Here is a 25807-nt window from a genome sequence, read left to right on the forward strand (position 1 = left end):
TAGAAGTTATATAGAGAAATAGGAGGCATTATATTAAGAAAAAGTGAGGGGTTATAGAGAGGAATAGGAGGAGATGTGTAGAGAAGTAGGAGGAGTTATATAGAGGAACGGGAGGGGCTAGATAGCGTAATAGGAGGAGTTATATAAATGGGAGGAGTTATATAAAGGAATAGGAGAGGTTATATAGAGGAATAGGAGGAGATGTATAGAGGAATAGATGGAGTTATATAACGGTGTAGGAGGAGATATACAGAGGAATAGGAAGATATACATAAAATCTTGAGGAATTGCATAGGTCGGGATAATAATAAGAATTATAAGCAGTAATAGGGGGTGTTCTATGTAGATATATAGAGAGAGTAATAGAGATATTTTATGGAATCAGAGTCAATATGTAGATTAATAGGGGAAGCTCTGGGGAGTTATATAGAGTAGAATAGGAGTCATAGGAGAAATGATATAGAGTAATATAGTAATATAATAATATAGTGATATAGAGATATATAGTGTGGTGAGGATTAATAGGAAGGGTTGTGTAGAGTAATAGGGATAATATTAATGGTGATCTGTCACTATGGGAACCCCCGAACTATTGTAATGGCAGGACACATAAAAAGACGTTGATTTGCCAGTACTCACCGGTGATATAATATATATAATAATAAGTACTTCAGCACAAGGACTGCGGGGGAACATATGTGCGAGAGTACCAATATAGAAAATGTATATTGGAAATCAGTGTCTTTTCACGTAGTCAGCTATTACAGCGCCTTATGGGGGTAAACCATAGTGACAGATTATATAAGGATTTATATGGAATAATATGAGAATTTCTGGAAGTCCTGGGCTGATATGGGCTATCTGGTGTTATTATACAAGGAGTGATGTGAAGTCATGAGAGACATATTTAGGTGTAGATAGGAGTATATAGGTGTAGACTGACTGTATGACACAGGCAGGTAGTAGGATCTGTATCTCTATAGACATCTTAGGTGTCATATCATAAACACGATGAATGATCAAGATTTGAGTAATGGTGGACAAAGACCAAAGTTGGGTAGTTGAGCCCTAGTAATGGCGGCGTCCTTCTAGGACTAGTCTCCATCGATCCTGTGCAGTACCTTTGATGCATGGCTTTAGAAGTCTGAATCCTGCTGCGGTATCAGTATTCGGCATCTTTTCCTACCCTCAACCACCCAGCTGAAGCTCTTCTCCGGCCATGTCCGCAGTCTGGTGTAGCTCCAGCTGGGCGGTGGGGTATGCAATGTCGGCTTCCTATCTGGTGCTGCATGCTTCCGTTACTGTCCACTGAGAACCAAGAGATGTGCATGTGCAGTCCCCTCACTCACCACACGGTGCGGTGTCCCGGTAACACAGAGACTGACCAAGTACCGTACCATCCAAGGGAGCTTTATGGCCGAGTGTCATACTATGAGAAAGCGTCATTGGTGACAAGGTGGTGATATTACTAGACGTCACTGTATATATTATATTGTTTAGGATCAGATGTAAAGTAACCAGCAGGATCTTTCTGCATTACTTCCCCCCGTGCATTTAACATATGCCCCGGGAAGGCTCGCAGCACATAGGTCAAACTGTCCATAGCCCCTATGACACCAACAGAAGCCAAAAGAGTCTTCTTATTGGGATGTCTGCTATGATTCCTGTTTTTTATTGCATGGAACAGCGCAGTATATGGGTCCTGTAAGAAGCGTATACAATATACTCTTGTATGGCATACTATTGTATGGCATTGTTATATTTAGAAGAAGTTCTGTCATACTTGATGGGAATAGTCCTAGCATGCTACCGTATTCTTCCTAGTGAAATGATGGTCACCCGATAGACCCAATATAAGTCAGTGGGGTCCTTGGTGGAGTCATAGGATGGATCCATTTCTCCATTTTTTGTCTACATGATGGTGACGATACCTGGACAGGTTCCTCACCGTCTGCACCTCATCTGGTTTTTTGGGGTTTTTTTACACACCCATTGGGCGGATTTATCAATCCCTCTTGAGCACTTTTCTGTAGTAGAGGGATGATATTGGGGTACACATTCGGTGCAAGGCCTTTTATTTTGCCAAACATGTCCCACACCCCTTTACCACATGGGCGAATGTGGGTGGAGTGGAGCCCCTTCATAAATCACTCTAACCTGCACTAGTTAGGACCTTTACCATGACTGGCATATGATACGTCAGTCTTCATAAATCTTTCCAGTTGACTTTCCATGTCCGTCAGTCTGTGAGGATGGGTTGTGTTTCTGATCTGTCAAAAAGTAGAGCACGTTCTCCTTTTTCACGGATTACGGACAGCACGTGGCGGTGAATCTGGTCACGTGAATGGATCCTAAGATGACACGTTTAGGCTTTAGGATAGCTTTACAGAAAGCGTCTATCGGTAGATGCTGGGACAGTAATAGAAGGCACGGTCTCACTTTTCTGATATTCCTGGGAAGGGTTGTGATGGGTGGTGGATGGAAAGGCTTCTGCTTCTGCTCTTAGCTCTGCTCTGTCCACGCTCGTGCACCATTTGCTTTCAACATTCTGCATGTACAGAAGATTTATCTCGTGTCTTATCATTTATGTCTTGTCTTCCTCCCTTACTGTTTCCCGGACTTCTTCACATCTTAGTCCAGCCACGGCAAGAAGAGCACAGTAAGGACCATGTTTCTGGGAAGGAGGGGGGGCAGGGTGTGAAAAAGTGGGAAGGATAGTAATGTAGGTAAGAAGAGTAGCGTCAGCACTGAGAGATATGTAGAGGGATGGGGGCCACCATCTGCGGGGTGATCGGCAGTGTAGGATAGGGAAGGAAACTTAGTGATATGAAGGACATGGGGTAGGATGGAGATTGGCGTGTAGGGCTCCAATAAAAATAGTCAACCCATGTTCGGTTCAAGTCTAGTCCATCAGACTGGGACTACACGATAACTAGGTGGCAGAGAGGTTGGCAGTATCTGAAGAAGGGTAATGGAATGGAAATAAGTGTCTGTGTCAGCAGTGTAAGATATCGGAAGGAAGGTCGGTAATGTCTGTAGAAGGAGCCATAGTTTAGGACAGGGGTCTCAAACTCAACTCAGCATGTGGGCCGCAGAGCAAGATCCCAGCCAGTCGGCGGGCTGCACCGCGGCAAATTTAGCTCCACCCACTTTTATGTTGACTCCGCCCATTCATTTTTCATGTGCCCGCACACAGTATAATCCTCCTACAGTCACCCGTAAACTATATGTCCCCCCCTCCATCTTTCCCCCAGTTACATATACACCCTTCATCTGCCCCCAGATTCATGTCCCTCCATCTCTGCCCCCAGATTCATGTCCCCCCATCTCTGCCCCCAGATTCATGTCCCCCCATCTCTGCCCCCAGATTCATGTCCCCCCATCTCTTCCCCCAGATTCATGTCCCCCCCATCTCTGCCCCCAGATTCATGTCCCTCCATCTCTGCCCCCAGATTCATGTCCCCCCATCTCTTCCCCTAGATTCATGTCCCCACATCTCTGCCCCCAGATTCATGTCCCTCCATCTCTGCCCCCAGATTCATGTCCCTCCATCTCTGCCCCCAGATTCATGTCCTCTCCATCTCTTCCCCCAGATTCATGTCCCCATCTCTTCCCCCAGATTCATGTCCCCCATCTCTGCCCCCAGATTCATGTCCCCCATCTCTGCCCCCAGATTCATGTCCCCCATCTCTGCCCCCAGATTCATGTCCTCTCCATCTCTGCCCCCAGATTCATGTCCCTCCATCTCTGCCCCCAGATTCATGTCCCCCCATCTCTGCCCCCAGATTCATGTCCCCCCATCTCTGCCCCCATATTCATGTCCCTCCATCTCTGCCCCCAGATTCATGTCCCCCCATCTCTGCCCCCAGATTCATGTCCCCCCATCTCTGCCCCCAGATTCATGTCCCCCCATCTCTGCCCCCAGATTCATGTCCCCCCATATCTGCCCCCAGATTCATGTCCCCCCATCTCTTCCCCCAGATTCATGTCCCTCCATTTCTGCCCCAGTGTCATGCCGTTCTTCCCCCTCCCTTCGTCTGCCCCCAGTGTCATGAGCCCCTTCATTCCACCTGAATGTTTAAAGAGGACCTTTCACCATTTTGCCCACAGGCAGTTCTATATACTGCCGGAAAGCTGACAGTGCGCTGAGTTCAGCGCACTGTTGGCTTTCCCGATGCGGGCCCAGTGTGAAGAGCTTACGGTCCAGTACCGTAGCTCTTCTATGGTCAGAAGTGCGTTTCTGACACTCAGTCAGAGACGTCCTTCTTCACAGCACAACCAATCGCGCTGTACTGTGAGAGCCGGGAGGAACGCCCCCTCCCTCTGCTCGCAGTATTCGTCCATAGACGAGCATTAGACGAGAGTTCCTCCCGGCTCTCACAGCACAGCGCGATTGGCTGTGCTGTGAAGAAGGACGTCTCTGACGGTAAGCTCTTCACACCGGGCCCACATCGGGAAAGCCGACAGTGTGCTGAACTCAGCGCACTGTCAGCTTTCCGGCAGTATATAGAACTGCCTGTGGGCAAAATGGTGAAAGGTCCTCTTTAACACACAAAAAAACACTTATACTCACCATCCAACGCTCCCCCGCCGCGCTCTGCAGTTTCACTAATAGACCTGTAGGCGCGATGTGGTGATGTGACGTCATCACATCGCGCCTATATGTCCACTAGCCGGAACGTAGTGGGTAGTGGATATAATCATCTCGCAATCGGCGTCCGCAATTGGATCCGGCGTCCCTAGGCTTGTGCGGGCCGCACAAAATTGTTCGGGGGGCCGCATGCGGCCCGCGGGCCGCGAGTTTGAGACCCCTGGTTTAGGATATGGGGAAGGAAGGAAAATAGTGTCTGTGGAAGGGTCAGCAATGTAAGATATGGGGCAAGAAGATTGGTAGTGTCTAAAGGAGGGTCAGGAATGAAGGATTTGGGACACAAAGGCACAGTGTATGAAATGGGGAGATAAGGAGGATAGCTTCTATGGAAGATATGGGGCAGCAAGGTTGGTAGTATCTTTACTATGGTCCACAGTGTACGCTATGGAGAGAAAAGGAGGATGGTCTCTGTGGAAAGGTCTGAAGTGGAAGATTGGTAGTGTATGTTGAAGGATCTGCAGTGCACGATATAGGAAGAGAAGGAGAATAGTGTCTTTCGATGGGTCAGAAGTGTAGGATATGGGACAGGGAGATTGTTAGTGTCTGTAGAATGGTCCATAGTGACGGATATGGGAAGAGAACAAGTATGGTGTCTATAGATTAGTCAGTAGTGTAACATGTGGGAATGGAAGGAGAATAGTGTCTGTGGAAGGCTCAATAATGTAGAATATGGAGCAGGATGGTCTGTCAATGGGAAGGTCAACTATAGGATATGGCAGGATGGGAGAGTCTATGGGACAGTGAGCAGTAGAGATTAGATTATGGAATCCCTATTCCAGTGTTATGGCTGTCCATATCTTCAGCTGGCTATTATAGATGACAGTCGCAGGGTTGGAGGTTTTGTTGGGATTTTATCACTTCAGTGACCATTAAAGAGTAACGTTTTTTGGAGCATTTCCCATTCTATAAGGGCAGATGCAGCACTATGAAGCGTCCTCCTTACCGATATAATGTTCCTAGGAGCTCAGAATACCCTCCGTGTTACATCTCCATGTACATATAGTGCCCAGATCATGTCGGGCAGAGGCTCAACCAAAAAAAAAAATTCTGAAGCTGCAGATAAGTAATCTTCAGCTCATATTCTGGGGACTCCGCTTACCTGCTGTAGTATCAAGGAAGGTAGCTTGGGCGCCTGTGATGAGTATTTCATAGTCCTTGGATTCGAAGCTTCTGTCACATCTGGGGATAGGTCTCTGAAGTCTCTGCTGATTCTCCTTGTACAGTAACTGTAGCAGCGAGTACTGATAAATCTGCACATGGAGCATTGTCTGGAGGTGCCAGCCAGATCTTATGAAGAGGAGAACGTAACGTACAAGTCAGCATATGTGCATAATTCTATAGACGCGGACGGGGTAGTAACCTGGGGTGCACTGTGACCTGTCCAAACAGATTGGACCAAGGCTGTACGTCTGTAGGTCACAGCTGGCGATCAGATCTCTGATGCTGCACCCTTCCTGATGTCATCTCTAAGTCCTGGTTATACAGGGGGTGTTTGTCATTCTACATACGTATTTATAGTGCTTCTTACTTCTCTAAGACGTCTTGTTATACGCTGACTTCCCGTGTCCACCGCAATGGCTCTACTCTGTATCTGAACACCTTCATAGCATTTTTTTCTATTTATAGCTGTGGCCCTTGTATTGTGCATTTGACCACAGCAGCCTCACAGATCATTTTAAGATACCGAATATTGGTGTGAATGGATTTAGTGCCCCTGCCTTATATACTGCATCCATCTGTACATGTGCCGCATAGTCAGCCCTGCCCAGCCGCCCCATACCCAGTGATGCTCTAGTGCTCATCTTGTCACCACTGTCCTGTATCCGGGCCTTTCTATATGGCTGAGCTCATCTGGACGCTTTTCTGTCACTATCGCAGCTGTCAGCAGGAATCTGACATCTGTCTCTGAGTCCGGCACGAGAAGCTGAGCCCCAGGGGATCATGGGCAGGCCCAGAATAGCTGTGACTAGCGGAGCGCTCAGATACACACGTTCTGCAGCAGTCGGGTGTTTACTCATGATGAGTTTCATCCTACTGTAATTGACTGTGTAATATGGCAGACCCCATTGTGGACAGCACAGCCCCTTATCATTTATACAGTATTACAGTGACATGGCTTCACTTCCTTATCCTGGTGTCTTTTCCCACAGGTCAATGTCTCTATTAGGTCTGGGGCAGGGCGAATCCTGTCTGGGTGGCCCATGCAGTGTTTAGCGGCTGTTATCAGGGACGACGGAAACATGAGTGGTGGAGCAGAACAAGCAGACATCCTACCGGTCAGCTATGTGGTGAAAGACCGATGGAAAGTGGTGAGGAGTTCGCAAGAACATTGTCCTAATTTCTAATCCTCAGTATGTATGGTGCCATGGTGAGGAAGAAGCCCGGTTATGTCTGTATGGAAACTGGTGGAGAAGATGATGAGGCTGTCTGGTGTGTTGGTAGGGACATCATGGAGATATGTCTGGTGTGTTGGTGTACACATCATGAAGAGAATGTTTGGAGTGTTGGTGTAGACATTATGGAGAGAATGTAAGGTGTTTGGTATTTTGGTGAAGACGTCATGGAGAGAACATTTGGTGTGTTGGTGAAGACGTCATAGAGAGAATGTCTGGTGTTTGGTGTGTTGGAGAAGACATCATGGAGAGAATGGCTGGTGTTTGGTGTGTTGGTGAAGATGTCATAGAGATAATGTTTGGTATGTTGGTGTAGTTTGGTGTGTTGGTGAAGATATCATGGAGATAATGTCTGGAGTTTGGTGTGTTGGTGAAGATGTCATGGAGAGAATGTTTGGTGTGTTGGTGTAGACATTATGGAGAGAATTGATGGTGTTTGGTGTGTTGGTGAAGACGTCATGAAGAAAATGTCTGGAGTTTGGTGTGTTGGTGATGATATCATGGAGAGAATGTCTAGTGTTTGGTATGTTGGTAAAGATATCATGGAGAGAATGTTTGGTGTGTTGGTGAAGACGTCTTAGACAGATTGTCTGGTGAATTGGTGTGCCTGTGAAGGCGTCATGGAGAGAATGTCTGGTATTTGGTATGTTGGTGAAGACGTCATGGCTAAGTACAATGCTTGCTGTTTGGTGAAGACGTCATGAAGAGAATATCTGGTGTTGGTAAAGACATCATGTAGAGGACAAAGTTTGGCATTTCATGTAGGCAACATAGTCATATGTTTGGTGTGTCGTAAAAGCAAGAACAGTCATCTCTCATGTTGTCTGATTGTTCTGTATTTCTTTCAGCTAAAGAAGATTGGCGGGGGAGGGTTTGGAGAGATTTATGAGGCCATGGATTTGCTGACTCGGGAGAATGTTGCTTTGAAGGTGGAATCAGCACAGCAACCTAAGCAAGTTCTGAAAATGGAGGTGGCCGTCTTAAAGAAGCTTCAAGGTGATGGCAAGAAACCAGAAACAATCTTATCTAGTGGTGATGAGGACTATGTGGCCATTGGTCACTGTGGCCAGGCAGGGCTCCAGATACAGTGGTGGGTGTGGTGGTGAATTAACTCTATAGGTTTATACCTATTCCTGAACGCAGGACTTCCACCATATCTCCATAGATCAATGTTTCAAAGCTCTAGGCCTCATGTACCTCCAACAGGTCGGGATTTGAGGAAATCCCATAGAGACAACATGCCAGTTATATTTCATATATCTTCCTCCTGAGCTGTTTCTGTTTGTATCTCTGTAGGAAAGGATCACGTGTGCAGATTTATTGGCTGCGGAAGAAATGAGAAATTCAACTATGTCGTCATGCAGCTTCAGGTAAGGCATCTGTAACGGTCCCGAGTGGAGAGGATAGAGTTAATGTAGCAGCAGGTAATGCAGGTGGTTTGGGAGTGTATGGAGGAGAGAGGATAGATGTAGTTCTGCACCAAGTATAGCAGATGGCAGCTTCGACAACTGAGAACTTTACTCTCTCCATGCCGAAAAGATGCATACGAGGCCAAGCAAAGCACCAGGTACAGCAGGTGGTAGCAGAAGGTTTGGGGAATAACTAGTGAGGATAGACTTACTATTAGAGCATCAGATATGGCAGGTGGTAGCAGAGGGTTTGTGAATATATAGATTTAAGAGTATATAATATGGTAGCAAAGCCATATTGTGGGTTCTGTAGTCCATCTATACTTGGCACATGACACTGTACAATAAAGCATCTATATGCACCATACTACAACATTATTAGGGTATTATTTTGAAAATCCCATGGTGTGGTTTCATGCATCATTCTCACTAACATCTACATGATCTTGATTCGGTAACAGGGCCGGAATTTGGCAGATTTGCGCAGGAGTCAACCCCGCGGCACCTTCACCATGAGCACCACGCTGCGACTGGGAAAACAGATATTGGAGTCTATAGATTCCATTCACTCTGTGGGATTCCTGCACCGAGACATCAAACCTGTGAGTTATCTTCTAGAGGGTTGATGTGGGGAGGTATCTGGTAGAGGGACGATGTGTGGAGGTATCTGGTAGAGGGACGATGTGTGGAGGTATCTGGTAGAGGGTTGATGTGTGGAGGTATCTGGTAGAGGGTTGATGTGTGGAGGTATCTGGTGGAGGGACGATGTGTAGAGTATATGGAGAAAAGTATTGGCCTCCTCCGCATTCCACCTTTAGGAGCTTTTCTACCTTCCTCCTATACATCCATAGTCATTATTATGGAGTTGCTCCTCCCTTTCTTCCACTCTTCTGGGAAGACTTTCTGCATGATTTTGGAAGTATTTGTGAGATCAGACCCTGATGTTGGACCTTGAGAGGAGCTGGATCACCATCTCCGTTCTAGTTCATCCCTTGGGTGTTGGATGGGGGTGAGGTCAGGGCTCTGTGCAGTCAATCAAGTTCTTCCACACCAGACTCCCCCAACCATGTCTTGGATCTTTTGCACTGGGGCACAGTCATGCTCGAACAGAAAAGGGTTTCCACCAAACTGTTTCCAGTAAGATGGAAACAACAGTTGTGAATAATGTCTTGGTCTGATGAACAACCCCAACAACTCCACCAAACTGTACAGATGGCACAATGTAGTCAGGCAGGTAACGTTCTGTTCCATCAGATACCAAGTAGAGAAGTATGACTGGTCAGTGCACACAACACATTTCCCCTTTTTTTGTACCATGTTCCTCAGCACTCTGTGATGCCTCCATTCTGTAACTTTATGTAGTCTGCCTTCACTTTGTGGCTGAGTTGCTGCGGTTCCTTCCACGTCTCAACAGTTTCTCTCACTGGTGATGGTGGCCGGCCATTCTATCATATGTAATATTTCATATGCAATATGTATATCTGTGTGCATATGTATGTATATATAAATTAATGAAGTAATGACCTTAAGCGTTGGCACCCCTGAAATTTTTCCTGAAAATGAAAAATTTCTCCCTGAAAATTATTACAATACATGTTTTGTTATACTCAGGTTTATTTCCTTTTGTGTGTATTGGAACAACACAAACAAAACTGAGAAAAAAAGGCAGATTGGACATAATTTCAATCAAAAATCCAAAAATGGGCCGGACAACATGGTTGGCACCTTTTCAAAATTGTAGGTAGATAACTTTGTTTCCAGCCTGTGATGCTCATTCACACTCCACTGTGGCAAGTAACAGGTGTGGGCAATATAAGAATCACACCTGAAACAAGAAGAAGTTGACTAAATCTTTGCATTGTGTGTCTGTGTGTGCCACACTAAGCATTGAGAACAGAACAAGGAGAAGAAGAGTCTAAGGACTTCAGAACCAAAAGTTTGGAGGAAATCAGCAATCTCAAGGTTACAAGTCCTTCTCCAGAGATCTGGATGTTTCTGTGTCCGCGTTGTGTACAACATAATCGAGAAGTTTACACCCTATGTCTCTGTAGCTAATCTCCCTGGGCGTGGATGGAAGAGAAAATTGATGAACACAGGATAGTCTGGATGGTGGATAAGCAGCTCCAACCAAGTGCCAGAGACACCCAAGCTGTCCTGCAGGCTCAGGGGGCATCAGTGTCAGTGCCAACTATCTGTCAGGAGACCCAGGAGGATCCCACTACGAACACAGAGACAGAAAAAAAGTCAAAATGTATGGGAGTAAGCCAAAATCCTTTTGGAAAAACCTCTTGTGGACAGAGGAGACCACGACAGAGTTATTTGGTAAAGCAAATCATTCTATTGGTTACTGAAAACAGAATGAGGCCTACAAAGTAAAGAACATAGGACCAACAGTCACATATGGGGTGGGACAAAGATGTTTTGGGTTTCCTTTGCTGCCCCTGGAACTGGGGGCCTTGACTATGTGCAAGACATCATGAAATCTAAAGATTACCAAAGGATTTGGGGTCTCAATGTAGGGCCCAGTGTCAGAAAGCTAGATTTGTGTCCTAGGTCATGGGTCATCCACTGGACAATGAACCCAAAAATACTTCAGAAATGGATGGAAAGAAAGCTGGAGAGTCCGATCGTGGCAGCAATGAGTCCAGATCTAAATCCTATTGTACACCTGGGGAAAGATCTTACACTTACTGGAGGAGAAGAGAAGGTGCCCCCCAAATATGAGAGACCTGGAGCCATATACAAAAGAAGAGGGGGCAAAAATTCCAGTTTAGAGGTGGAAGAAGCTTGTGGATGGTTATACGAAAAGATTGATTTCAGGGATTTTCTCCAAAGGGTCGGCAACCAAATATTAAGTAGAGGGTGCCAGGATTCGTGACCTGCCCATTAATGGAGCTGTCATCTGGAAGGGGGAGGGGGGTTCCTTTGTTTTTGTGCTGTTCCATTACAAAGAAAATAAAAGAAAGAAATAAAAGAAAATAAAAATGTGTAATAATTATGTTCGAGAATTACTTTTCTGGAAAAATTTCAGCGGCACCAAAACATACGGCCAAAGGCGACTGCATGGCGAGGGACTGCATGTTATAAAGTGGGGATAATGGGAACGAATAAAAATGTAAGTATTAAGAGCTGAGGACCAATACTAAGCTCTATATAGTGAATCTGTTGGATAATTGGTGTGTGGCGATGTCTGCTGGGGAGGAAGGGGTGATGTTATATGAGGTAGGCACACGTATGGTAAGTCTATATCAGACGCCATCCCTTATTCCTGCTCTCCATCCCTTTAGTCCTTCCCTTGTCCCTCAGTTACAGGGGTTAGAAGGATAGGAATAAGCAAATTAACACCGTTATGGCCTCCGTCGGTATATTGGTGGCCTAAAGGTTTGTTTAGGCCTGAGCTCTCGTCTGCAGAACCTAACTATAACCTGTTTGCTTCGCAGTCTAATTTTGCCATGGGACGACTTCCCTCCACGTACAGGAAGTGCTACATGTTGGACTTTGGTTTGGCACGGCAATACACCAACACCAATGGAGAGGTCCGGCCGGTGAGTGACCCTGACTGCTGCGGGTGTGAACAGGGTCAGTGGACAGCCGCCATGTGTCATGCCGTGTGATTTTTCTTCCCCTCCGGGGCAGCAGGGACGGGGCAGTTTTATTGTTCATTTTCCGTTGATGAATTGTTTTGTTTCCATTATTTTATTCTTTCTGTTTTTCAGTTTATTTTGCGAGCTGTTGTGCTGCAGTTTAGTTTTGGCGACTGGGATGCGCAGTGTGAGTGTCCATCATCCATCCTCTCCTTCCGGTTTCAGATATTTTACATTTGTGTCTGGATTGACTGGTGGGATCCGAGAGATATTAATGTGGAACGTTTCCACCAAATTGAGGAGATCCCGGTAGATAAAAGTCCTGGAGGGGCGGCCGCCATCACAGCTCTCCTGGATATGCAGTTGTGCTTGCCATTGTTGCTCAGGAGTTTGGAAAAGCTGGGTGACTGCCCATGGGATTTGTATCTATTACCATCCGCTGCCCCTATGATAGACTGGCTGCTCTTTTCTTTTACTTTCCATATTGCTCATTTTTCATTCGTTTGCTGATTTTTTTATGATTTTCCATCCATTGTGTTCTTTATTTAATACAATTGAGGGGAACAGGATCACGTGATTGGAGTACAAAGGGGCGATGGGGGCGATATGGGGTACTGTCTGGTTATTCGTATCATTACACTGGATGAAGGTTACTGTTATATCCACCATGTCCATAACAGGGTCTGTACATAAGATTCATCATTACCAAACTTGAAGTGTGTGCTGAACATTGTAGTCTGCCATTAGTATGGAACATATCACATCTTAGGGCCCCTTCACACGGCGTACGCGCGCCGCTCATTTCAACCCGTACACGCGAGCGCTTCAAAACACACCCCTTTCACTTCAATGAGAGCGCACGTAAAGCCAGCTTCACGCGCGCTCCCATTGAAGTGAATTGGATGTGTTTTGAAGCGCTCGCGTGTACGGGTCTAAATGAGCGGCGCGCTTACGCCGTGTGAAGGGGCCCTTAGTCGTCACTGTTGACTATGACATGTACATCAGCCATGTGGAAACTGCACAATATTAATATCCTGGTGAAAAAGAAAACATTGAAAGGGTTAACCCTTTGGTGCTCCAATGTAACTTCTAGAAAAATCGACTTATAATATACATGCAATAGTCATGAAAAGTCGGCTTCGTTTTGTGTCCACAGCTCCTATGCACCCTTATGTGTCTCCACGGTGACCGACACAGTCTGAATAGTCTGATCCTGCTGTCATACGTTACTCTCCATCTGCCGACTCCTCTTGAAAACTCTTAAGGCTAGTTCCGCGTATTTTGGTCCTAATTTTGATGTGGGAAGCCACGTCAGAATTGGACCAAAATGCGCCTGCCGTGACTGTTGCGGCTTCCGACAGTCGCAGCTTCCTGCTCCGGAGTAGGCCCAAATGAAGGGGCCTAGTCCGGAGGGTGCTGTCGCGAGTCGAACACTGGGGCAGAATCAGCCGCGGAATCCGCCTGAAAAAAGGACAGCTCGCTTCTTTTTTCCGTGAGTCGGAACATACCGTCTACATAGACCTCTATGGTGAGGGGGCAGACTCGGCGTCAGAATCTACCCCCTCTTGCCCCGTGTGAACGAGCCCTAAGGTAGTAGAAGAGGAGATAGATGGAAAAGAGCGAAACGCGACTGCAGGATCAGACGACTTCGGGATTGTGTGTAATCTGTGATCCTGGAAATACATCAGTCTTCATAGGAGTTGTGGACGCAAAATGGGAGATTTTGATCATTGCTATGTGAAAAAAGATGGCTGCAGTGTGATGTAGAGGAACAATAACAGCGTCCTGGTTGAAGCTTTCATGATCTTCACATGTCTGAGATGATTTGATCAGGAGGCAGCACTGACCTCATACATCCATCCATCATGTGAGCGGCGTAGAAGAATGGACAGTTAAGGGTTATTCTGTGAGCTGACCACGGGGTTATGGCTGCCGTCCACCTTCACCAACCTGAACCCATCACTTTTGTTTCTCCTCCATCCACAGCCTCGAAATGTGGCCGGCTTCCGAGGCACGGTCCGCTACGCGTCTGTCAATGCGCACAAGAACAGGGTAAGTGAGACAGCTCTGTCTTAGCGTCGCAGGGTTACAGCTTCTCATCACTCTATAATCCATTAATGTCCCATTGTAGTCTATGGGACAGTGTCGCAGTATACTCACATTATACAGTGTATACATCAACATTACTGGGATCCACGCCGTCCTGGATCCCCTGTGGCCATCAATATCACAAAGTGAATAACCCCTTTAAATTAGATATGTTACCCCTTTTACACGATCAGTCTGCAGCATGTAAATCCACACGATATTTTAGGCATATGGACCTTACAATTTTACCATCACCTCTGTATTCTCGCAGGAGATGGGGCGACACGACGATTTGTGGTCATTATTCTATATGCTGGTGGAGTTTGCAGTGGGTCAGCTGCCATGGAGGAAGATCAAGGATAAGGTAAGATCCCGGGACGTACGTGATGTCACCTGCAGGTTACACTCAGGTTCTGGGCATTGACCTCATTCATGTCTTCTCTCTACAGGAGCAGGTTGGGATGATCAAGGAGAAGTACGACCACCGGATGCTGCTGAAGCACATGCCTTCTGAGTTCCACCTCTTCCTGGAGCACATCTCTAGTCTGGACTACTTTACTAAGCCGGACTACCAGGTAACACCCGCCCTCCCTCTATCATTTGTATAGACAAGATTGAGCTGCAAAATAGACAGGAATAAGACCTGCTCCATATTTTGTGGTTTGATCACACGACCCCCGCACAGATCTGTAAGGAATGTGGTCATGTTATGGGGCCATAGAAATGGATGGTCAGTCTGCTTTCTGTTCTTACAGATATGTAATAATGAATAGCACATGGATAATAAATACAGTCGCGTGCGTGGTGCCTAAAGTTACCCTCTTTAGCTGTCCTGCTGTGTAGGTGGGATGGATATGAAACAAGTCTGTGCACCATGGTGAGGCAGTGCACTGTAAAGCAGAGTACATGCAGATCCTGAAGATATTGAACTCATGGTCACAAGCTAACACACCCTGTAGAACAGTCTAGAAGCAGGAGTAGCTACCAATGTTAGATGTGTCGGAAATAGTGACACTGTTATATAACATCTGTGACCTGTCTCCCATTGCCAGACTGTGGGGACATGTTTAGAGGTTGCGCATCTGGCGTCATGTACATATATAGATTCCATAGCCCTTATACTGAGCTGCCCACCATCTGACAGTGTCCGGCCTGCCACAGTGTCCTCTCCTTTTTCCAGATGATCATGTCCGTGTTTGAAAACAGTATGAAGGAACGTGGAATAACCGAGAATGAGGCCTTTGACTGGGAAAAAGGAGGGACGGATATTTTACTGTCCACCAGCACGTCTACACCACCACAGCAAAATACCCGACAAACGGCTGCCATGTTTGGGTAAGGGCTATGCTATGGTCTGGTTGGATGCGTGGTATGAGTACAGCCTGGCCTGATTGTAAGGGTGTCCTTACTTTTCAGGGGTCACACAGAACATCCAGCGACCATACACCTGTGATATATATTAACACTTCATTCCCTGTAACTTTTAGGGTAGTTAATGTGACGCCTGTGCCAGGGGACCTACTCCGTGAGAACACTGAAGACGTCCTACAGGGAGAACACCTCAGTGACCAGGAGAACGCACCACCTGTCCTTCCTGGACGGCCAGCAGACATCACCGGGCAGGTCCCCAATGTTGGTTTTAATGACACAGAAGTCTGGGAGGAAACGGATGTAAATCGCAACAAACTAAGGATTAGTATTAGTAAGGTATGTGGTCGCCATGCGGTGTAATGGGTGTTTCTGAGAGGAGCACGTGGTGGTAACAATGACGAGAAACCGGGAGGATCATATTATAATGCTGTGGGCATTACCTCTCTGCAGACGCAATGCCTAATGGAAGATGAACACAGTCGACATGGTTGTCCTAGTTCTCCTGTCCGGGCTCCTCCAGAGTCCCCCACCACACAGGCCCGCTCTCTACGTTACAGGCGCGTCAACAGCCCTGAATCAGATCGACTGTCCACAGCTGAGAGAGCTGATATCCCGGAGAGGAGGTGAGAGCCTAGGAGAAGTTGCGGGAGAGGATGCAGACACTTCTACACATAAAGAGCTTACAATGTCTGATTTACTTCTTGTTCCATATTTTGGAGACAGTCATAAACAATGGTTTTCATAAACAATGCTGCAGGTATCCGCACAGATACATCATGGCAGTCACAGGCCTGCTCCACCTATACGTCAACCATACATAACGCACTCTTAATGCTCTGCACCCATCTAGTCTTGTCACATACATGTCTGTCTAGTAGTATGACAGTAGGTCGACTTCCATTGTAAGACATACTACAGTATTCATGGAATAGTCTTAAAGCGACGCACCCTGTAATTTCAGTAAAGCTCATGAATCAGAACCAGTCGGGAGCCTCTTGTTTATCCCGTTGTGTTGGCCAGTCTTGTGGATTTCCTATGTTTAGCTCTTTATATCTTCTCTCCCCCAGATCCCGCATGGACCTGCCTGCATCTCCATCACGCCAAGTATGCTCTTCACAGCCAGCTCAGATGTTGTCCATTGACACGGGTCAAGTTGACCGACAAGCCAGTGGCCGTATGGAAGTTTCAGCGTCTGTGGAGCACGAAGCACTGAGCAATGCCTTCCGCTCTGTACCACTTGCAGAGGAGGAGGACTTTGACAGCAAGGAATGGGTTATCATTGATAAAGAGACTGAACTGAAAGACTTCCACCCTGGGGCAGAGCCAACAACCTCAGGCACAACGGATGAGGAGCCCGAGGAACTTCGACCCTTGGATGATGGGGAGGAGAGACGGAAGTCTGGGGGGGCTGATGCAGTGGTCAGGCCAAAAGTGCACGAAGTAAGGCCCCGGACCATGCAGACTGTAGCTGAGGAAGAAACATCCTCCCGAAACGAGGGCTCGGAGAACAGGGCAGAAGCCCCACCGGCCAGTCCATCTCACTCCCATTCTACATCAGCAACACGACAACGGAGGAGGGAGTCTGATCCCACTGGACCTCAGAGACAGGTAAGAGCTAGACACCATCTGCAAGACACTGCTACAAGACATGAAAAACTTTATACAGGGTGGGCAGGTGACAACAATACTAACAAGACGCGTACGGTATGTAAACTGATGGTGAGGTGTCATCACAAGCAGAAAGATCTGGTCATCCTTCCCTGAGCATTACTCACATGGAGACTGCGGATTCAGAGACAGAACATTGTAAGCCCTGGGGTAGAAGAGAGGTATAAGACGTAGTATAAGCAGCTAGGTGTTACAAGAAATCGAAGGCGGATGTAGGTAAAGCAGTTGTAGGTATTATATTAGGGAAGTCTGGCTACATGGAGTAACAGCAGGACTGTGTGGACCGACATAAAACAGAGGAATCGGTAGGAGAGTGTGAGCTTATCTGGATATAGTTCAGGGATATGTATTGTAGCACTGAGAACGTGTGTATCTTGGTTTATATTGTACTTGCTATATTGTGTGGTGAGTTATACTGTAGTTGTGACCTTATGTGATGAATAATATTGTAGTTGTGACATTATATGGTGGGTTGTACTATAATTGAAACGTTTGGCAGGCTATATCGTACTTGACTCATTGTGTGATGGGTTGTATTGTAACTGAGAAGTTGTAGGATGGGTTTTGTTGTAGTTGTCACATTGTGTGAGGGGTTATATTGTAATCGAGATATTGTATGATGAATGGCATTGGGGTTGTTATGTTGGGTGATGTGTTATATTGTAGCTGAGACGTGATAATGACATTGTAGTTGTATTATCGTGTCAATTGTTATGTGTTGTGGATAATTATTGTAGCGGAGATGAGATTGTGACTACATTGGAGTTGTAGTTGGTACATGGTTGGTTACATTGTAGTGCTGACATTGTACAGTATATATTGGAGTTGTGATACTGTAAGAAGGTGTATTTGATAACGGTAACACTTGGTGATGGGTGATATTTGGTGAATGGCTTGTTTGTAGTTGTTACATTTACGATAGATTCCATTGTACTTGTAACATTGTTGGAAGCGCTGTGTTGTAGTTGTCTCATTTGCTTTATAGAAATAGTAACATTGTAGGAACGGTTATAATTTAGTTGAAATATGTCATGGTTACATTGTAGTTATGACAGTGTGCAATGGGTTAGATTGTTAATGAGATGTGTGATGGATTATACTACAGTTGTCATATTGTATGATATATTGTAGTTGTGATCACATTATAATGTTGAACAGGTTGTGTTGTAGTTGTGACATTGAATGGATTTATTGCAGTTTTAACATGAGTTTGCTGAGGCGTTGCAGCATTGATATTGTATTAACCTGTGTGAAGGGTTATAGTCTTTAGTTGTGACATCGGTGATTCCATTATGACGATAACATTATGTGAGGTTTTATATTGTAATTGAGACTTAATGATTGCGTTGTAGCTGTTACATTGTGTGATGGACTATTGCGTAATTGCAATATTATTGAAGAGCTGTATTGTAGTAGTAAAATTGTGTGGTTGGTTACATTGTGATTGTTACTTTGTATTGTGGGTTACATTGTGGTTGTAACTTTGTGATATAGTGTAGTTAAACTGTATGATAGATTATATTGTAGTGTTAACATTGTGTTACACTGTATTCTTGACATTGGCCATTACACTGTAGTTGTGACATTGTGTTGTCGGTTACATTGTACTTGTGACTTGTTGCTGATTACATTGTACTTTGGACATTGTGTGGTGGGTTATACGGTAGACATTTTTCACATGATGTATTATTCTTTAGTGTCAGGCTCCATTCACACTGGTGTTCTCTAGATATAATTCACCGTTCTTCACTAGAAATGGGTCCAAGAACATAAGGAACCTTCAGCTCTAAATATTTCCTAAGGAGTCCTGTTCCTTCTGTTTTGTCTCTGGGTGTTCTTTCCATTCTTGGTGAATAATAAGGTAGATAAGACTGAATACAGCTTTCCCCGCACAGTCCCTGGTGTTGAACAGTCATCAGACCTTCTGTAAAGGTATCCGTACGACTGACATCTCTGTCCTTCTTACACGTAGTTTCGTAGTCCTCTCCCCTGCCAATTATCTTCTGCTACCTATAGAAGTGTGTGTGCTTAGCGATGTGTATTATGACGGATCACGGCACCTGTCTGACTGTAACACAATGTCTAATGTTTTGCACTGGCTCATCCACACAGAATAACTGGGACCTTCTTCCTCAGTTACACTGCTCCGTGTGGTCAGGAGGACTTGTCACCTGTTACACATTTGCAGCACGCGAGCAGTTAACTGGAGGTGGGTAGCCAGCTTCCATTCTGTATGGACGGGCCCTAAGGGAGATGATGTATTGTGAAGGAGATCACGTAAGCCATTTCCTACAAGGAGGAGTAACACTGACCTCAGCGTGCAGCTCGAGTCCATGCTCATGTCATTCCTGCCTCATGTGATCCAATAATCTGTAAACTGGTTTATTCTGACTGTACAATTGACTACAGCACAAGCAGCTCCTCAGATGTCACCCGCTCCCAGCTAAGGGAAGCTAACTGGGGAGGGGCAGGTGGTGCAGGCCCAAGATACAGGGTGCTCCCCGAAGATGCCCACAGCATGCACTAATGCAACACGTAGCTAGAAGCAGGAAGAAAGTCTCATCATTGCCTGACTCCTTTCCCTCCGCTCTTCTTGATGTTTTTCAGCTGGAGGAGGACAGGCTCTCCCAGCACCCCCTGCCGAGGTACAGTCCCCTTCGTAGACTGGCATCTTCCGTCTTCTCATCCTCTACACTGGAGACAGAGCATTACCCACATCCTACAGGCACCTTCATCCAGCGCAGCCGCTCTGCAGAGAGCAGTCCCGTACGTCTGCCTCACCGTCGGCACCCACCGCTGCCTGCCGGTAACCACAGACTGGTGCCCTCTGTGCTCCGTATCTCCCGCTCTCAGCTTCAACAGGTGTGGGCACGCTTCACTCACAAAACATAGCTGTGCAGGGCTGTCCATGGGAGGCACGCGGGGCCAGAGGAGGGATAACAATGAGCCTTGATATAATGCAATACAATCATGGAAGGCTGTGCCCATCATTGAGCTTCCCACCTCGTCTATCTGCCGTGTCTGGAGATGTTCTGCTTCCTTCTCTTTCGGAGAATTAAGAACTTCTCATCTTCTCTTTGGTGGATTATCCTGGCTCCGCCACGCTGTTTCGGTAAAGTGTCTGCCCAAGATGGAGTCTTATCTTCCGTTTTAAACCAGCACTGGAGCTGTACAAAGGTGGCGCTAACTTTGGAGACACCAGCGTCTTCTGCCATTCTCACCAGACAATGTCTCCGCACTCAATCACAGGCCTCACGCCAAAAGACTTTCCTGTAGCCAGACTCTCCCTGTTACCGCCTCCACTGCTCCATCTTGGCCCTCCAGCAGCTGCTTGCTGCGCTGTCACTTGAGACTCATGAAATGTTGCTGCTTCCACCTTGGACATTGTAATAGACTCGAACTATGACGGCATATGTGGAACTTGATGCACAGTCTTCTTTCAGTTATTGGTCTCTGGGAGACCATTTGCACTGCAGAAGGAAGATGTAACTGGGCACAGGGAACTGCATGCCTCACTTTGCACGCCTGCGCCACCTGCCCGCCCCCCATACTACCCTGCTGTGCCTAACTGTGCCCCCCGCAATGCATTATAAGCCCCTTACACAAAGGGCTCTATCAGAGGTGTGCTGGAAAAATGAACATATCGCAGCATATAGAATGACTGAGCATTACCACACTCGATGCAGGACGTGATGTCAGTGTTATGGGTGGATCCATAGGGTCCGGTACATCAGCCTTATAGATGAGCGCTCCTTCTATACCACCCTATAACTCCTACTACTACTCCCTATAACTCCTACTACTACTCCCTATAACCCCTACTACTAGCCTCTAGAATTTCTTACTACTACTTTCTAGACCTTCTACTACCACTCCCTATAACTCCCACTACTACTCCCTATAATGCCTACACCTGCTCCGTAGAGCTCCTGTTACTGCTCCCTATAATCCCTACTACTGATACTATTCCCTAGAACTCCTAGTAATGCCCCTGTTATTCCGTGTATCTCCAGCCCCTGTTGTTATATGTAACTCTACCTTGTAACTCCTGTTATTTTATTTAAACCAACCATTTAAATCCTATTACAACAAAACTGTACCCTCTAACCCCTGTTATTACATGGTACTCCACCCTTAACCCCTTGTATTATTCTATATAACTCTACCCGTATCTCCTATTATTCCTTGTAACTCTATCCTTTAACTTCTATTATACTATGTGTCTCTCCCCTGTAGCCCCTATTATTCCATGTAACTCCACCCTATGACCCCTCCTGTTTCTAATTATAATTTCACTTTAACTATTGCTCATTAAAACTCCCCCTATAGTTCCACCTATTACTATTGTTCCACGTATTCCTCCTTCCCATACTCTTACCTATTTCTCCCCTCATATTCCCACCTATTACTCCCCTCATATTCCCATCTGTTACTCTCCCCCCTCCATACTCCTACCTATTACTCCCCCATACTCCCACCTATTAATCCTCCCCATACTCCTACCTATTACTCCCCCCATACTCCCACCTATTACTCCCCCCATACATCTACCTATTACTCCCCCATACTCCCACCTATTACTCCCACCTATTACTCCCCCCATACATCTACCTATTACTCCCCCATACTCCCACCTATTACTCCCCCCATACTCACACCTATTACTCCCCCCATACATCTACCTATTACTCCCCCATACTCCCACCTATTACTCCCCCCATACTCACACCTATTACTCCCCCCATATATGTACCTATTACTCCCCCATACTCCCACCTATTACTCCCCCCATACTCACACCTATTACTCCCCCCATACATCTACCTATTACTTTTCCCCATACTCCTACCTATCACTCCCCCATACTCCTACCTATTACTCCCCTTATAGTCCCACCTATTACTCCCCATATAGTCCTACCTATTACTCCTCCCCATACTCCTACCTATTACTCCCCCCATACTCCCACCTATTACTCCCCCCATACATCTACCTATTACTCCCCCATACTCCTACCTATTACTCCCCCATACTCCCACCTATTACTCCCCCCATACTCACACCTATTACTCCCCCCATACTCACACCTATTACTCCCCCCATACATCTACCTATCACTCCCCCATACTCCTACCTATCACTCCCCCATACTCCTACCTATCACTCCCCCATACTCCTACCTATTACTCCCCCATACTACCACCTATTACTCCCCCATATTCCTACCTATTACTCCCCCCATACTCCTACCTATTACTCCCCCATAGTCCCACCTATTACTCCCCCCATACTCCTACCTATTACTCCCCTTATAGTCCCACCTATTACTCCCCATATAGTCCTACCTATTACTCCTCCCCATACTCCTACCTATTACTCCCCCCATACTCCCACCTATTACTCCCCCATACATCTACCTATTACTCCCCCATACTCCCACCTATTACTCCCCCCATACTCACACCTATTACTCCCCCCATACATCTACCTATTACTTTTCCCCATACTCCTACCTATTACTCCCCCATACTGCCACCTATTACTCCCCCATATTCCTACCTATTACTCCCCCCATACTCCTACCTATTACTCCCCCCATACTCCTACCTATTACTCCCCCATAGTCCCACCTATTACTCCCCCCATACTCCTACCTATTACTCCCCTTATAGTCCCACCTATTACTCCCCATATAGTCCTACCTATTACTCCTCCCCATACTCCTACCTATTACTCCCCCCATACTCCCACCTATTACTCCCCCATACATCTACCTATTACTCCCCCATACTTCCACCTATTACTCCCCCCATACTCACACCTATTACTTTTCCCCATACTCCTACCTATTACTCCCCCCATACATCTACCTATCACTCCCCCATACTCCTACCTATTACTCCCCCATACTGCCACCTATTACTCCCCCATATTCCTACCTATTACTCCCCCCATACTCCTACCTATTACTCCCCCATAGTCCCACCTATTACTCCCCCCATACTCCTACCTATTACTCCCCTTATAGTCCCACCTATTACTCCCCATATAGTCCTACCTATTACTCCTCCCCATACTCCTACCTATTACTCCCCCCATACATCTACCTATTACTCCCCCATACTCCCACCTATTACTCCCCCCATACTCACACCTATTACTCCCCCCATACATCTACCTATTACTTTTCCCCATACTCCTACCTATTACTCTCCCTATAGTCCCACCTATTACTCCCCATATTCCTACCTATTACTCCCCCCATACTCCTACCTATTACTCCCCCCATACTCCTACCTATTACTCCCCCATAGTCCCACCTATTACTCCCCCCATACTCCTACCTATTACTCCCCTTATAGTCCCACCTATTAATCCCCATATAGTCCTACCTATTACTCCTCCCCATACTCCTACCTATTACTCCCCCCATACTCCCACCTATTACTCCCCCATACATCTACCTATTACTCCCCCATACTCCCACCTATTACTCCCCCCATACTCACACCTATTACTTTTCCCCATACTCCTACCTATTACTCCCCCCATACATCTACCTATCACTCCCCCATACTCCTACCTATTACTCCCCCATACTGCCACCTATTACTCCCCCATATTCCTACCTATTACTCCCCCCATACTCCTACCTATTACTCCCCCATAGTCCCACCTATTACTCCCCCCATACTCCTACCTATTACTCCCCTTATAGTCCCACCTATTACTCCTCCCCATACTCCTACCTATTACTCCCCCCATACATCTACCTATTACTCCCCCATACTCCCACCTATTACTCCCCCCATACTCACACCTATTACTCCCCCCATACATCTACCTATTACTTTTCCCCATACTCCTACCTATTACTCTCCCTATAGTCCCACCTATTACTCCCCATATACTCCTACCTATTACTCCCCCCATACTCCCACCTATTACTCCCCCCATACATCTACCTATTACTCCCCCATACTCCTACCTATTACTCCCCCCATACTCACACCTATTACTCCCCCCATACATCTACCTATTACTCCCCCATACTCCCACCTATTACTCCCCCCATACATCTACCTATTACTTTTCCCCATACTCCTACCTATTACTCCCCCCATACATCTACCTATTACTCCCCCATACTCCCACCTATTACTCCCCCCATACTCACACCTATTACTCCCCCCATACATCTACCTATTACTTTTCCCCATACCCCATACTCCTACCTATTACTCTCCCTATAGTCCCACCTATTACTCCCCATATACTCCTACCTATTACTCCCCCATACTCCCACCTATTACTCCCCCCATACATCTACCTATTACTGTTCCCCATACTCCTACCTATTACTCTCCCTATAGTCCCACCTATTACTCCTTATAATTCCCACAGTTACGCCCTTTAAACCTCTGTATAGTTTTTACTCTCTGTGACTCCACCCAGTTGTATGATATAGAGTGGGGTGTAGTAGAGGCCGGTGCTTCTTATGACTATATGCTGTGTATGTTCCTATAGGTAGTGGTTGGAGATGTGGTCCTGGAGAAGGCCTCCGCTGTGGTGTTACCTGGACATTATATGGGGAGGGGGGGGATTCCTGTGCTGCCTGTGCAGTGTTATATGAGTACAAATGCAGACCTCATTTGAGGAGGGGATCTGTCGTCTAGTACCCAGAACTCCCCTCTCTGACCTTGAATTTACACTGATGCTGCTGCTGCTGAAAGTTACAAGGTCTGCGGGGCGACCTCTACGTGAGCAGAGAGGTGACATGTTTGGTATCATGTCCGCCGCCTCTGCCGACCTGATAACTTCTATACCATATAAGGTCTTATGGGAAGGGAACTTGTGCACTTGAGGGTAAACTGTGAGCTAGAGTCCCCCGAGGAACGTGCCTGAAAGGAACATTGAGCCACGCGACTATGTACGAAAGTATGGTGCATGCAGCCTTCTGATTGGCTGAGTCACATGATGTGCGACAGCTGAGAGGAGGAGGTGGATTCTGATTGGCTCGCCTCTTATGGCGCAGGTGACACCGCGTTCACCTCTGTGGCTCAGCTCGCAGCATCATGTGATGGGGACTTGTAGTAAAATTGTTTTTGTTTTTTGTTTTCTTTTTGTAAATTATTTAGAAAAAATTTTTACAATATCCAAAGGAATCGCTGAGATGATCAGTCGGCGAAAGTGACGTGGCTTCTCGGCAATTTTACATAGACGCAAACAAAGGGAAATGTATTGTATGCAATAATAAAGAGTGTAAAGATACCGCGTGTAGTGTGACCTTACATGATAAGAAGCCTCACACGTTACATGACATGTGTTATCACTCCCTTGTACCAGGGGACGCATCCTAACCCCAAGTGACCAACCTTCTGTACCACATGGCCACCCTACTATAAAACATATATCACACCTCAATATCACATGATCACACTCCTGTATCAAATGATCAACCTTCCATGCCACACCGCTATAACATGTGATCAATCTCCTGTATCAAATGATCACGCCCTAATATCAAGTGATCACCCTTCCATATCACATGGCTATACCCCTCTCAATGTAAGTTGTCATATAGTGCTTATTCATACACCCCATACAGTTTATTCATCCATGGAACATTTGCCGTGGACTCAA

The 25807-nt window shown here is 46.3% G+C and overlaps 1 protein-coding gene across 2 annotated transcripts in view; it reads left to right on the top strand.

Annotated features, from left to right (window-relative positions):
• The window catches only part of TTBK1 (tau tubulin kinase 1), a 45235-nt gene that overhangs the window by 14063 nt on the left and 5365 nt on the right, over window positions 1–25807 (top strand). Inside the window, exons 2-13 of one of the 2 annotated variants that reach the window (XM_075267285.1) lie at window positions 6802–6960; window positions 7893–8040; window positions 8341–8414; window positions 8915–9055; window positions 11894–11998; window positions 14024–14089; window positions 14397–14489; window positions 14575–14700; window positions 15306–15460; window positions 15613–15832; window positions 15947–16119; window positions 16564–17104. In XM_075267285.1, the coding sequence (XP_075123386.1) occupies window positions 6853–6960; window positions 7893–8040; window positions 8341–8414; window positions 8915–9055; window positions 11894–11998; window positions 14024–14089; window positions 14397–14489; window positions 14575–14700; window positions 15306–15460; window positions 15613–15832; window positions 15947–16119; window positions 16564–17104 (1950 nt within the window). In that variant the 5' untranslated portion in view covers window positions 6802–6852. Of the gene's footprint in view, window positions 1–6801; window positions 6961–7892; window positions 8041–8340; window positions 8415–8914; window positions 9056–11893; window positions 11999–12174; window positions 12225–14023; window positions 14090–14396; window positions 14490–14574; window positions 14701–15305; window positions 15461–15612; window positions 15833–15946; window positions 16120–16563; window positions 17105–25807 lie in introns of those variants that run through there. The other variant, XM_075267287.1, reaches the window with a different exon arrangement.

This window comes from Leptodactylus fuscus, chromosome 3 (genome assembly GCF_031893055.1).
Source record: "Leptodactylus fuscus isolate aLepFus1 chromosome 3, aLepFus1.hap2, whole genome shotgun sequence".
NCBI lineage: Eukaryota > Metazoa > Chordata > Amphibia > Anura > Leptodactylidae > Leptodactylus > Leptodactylus fuscus.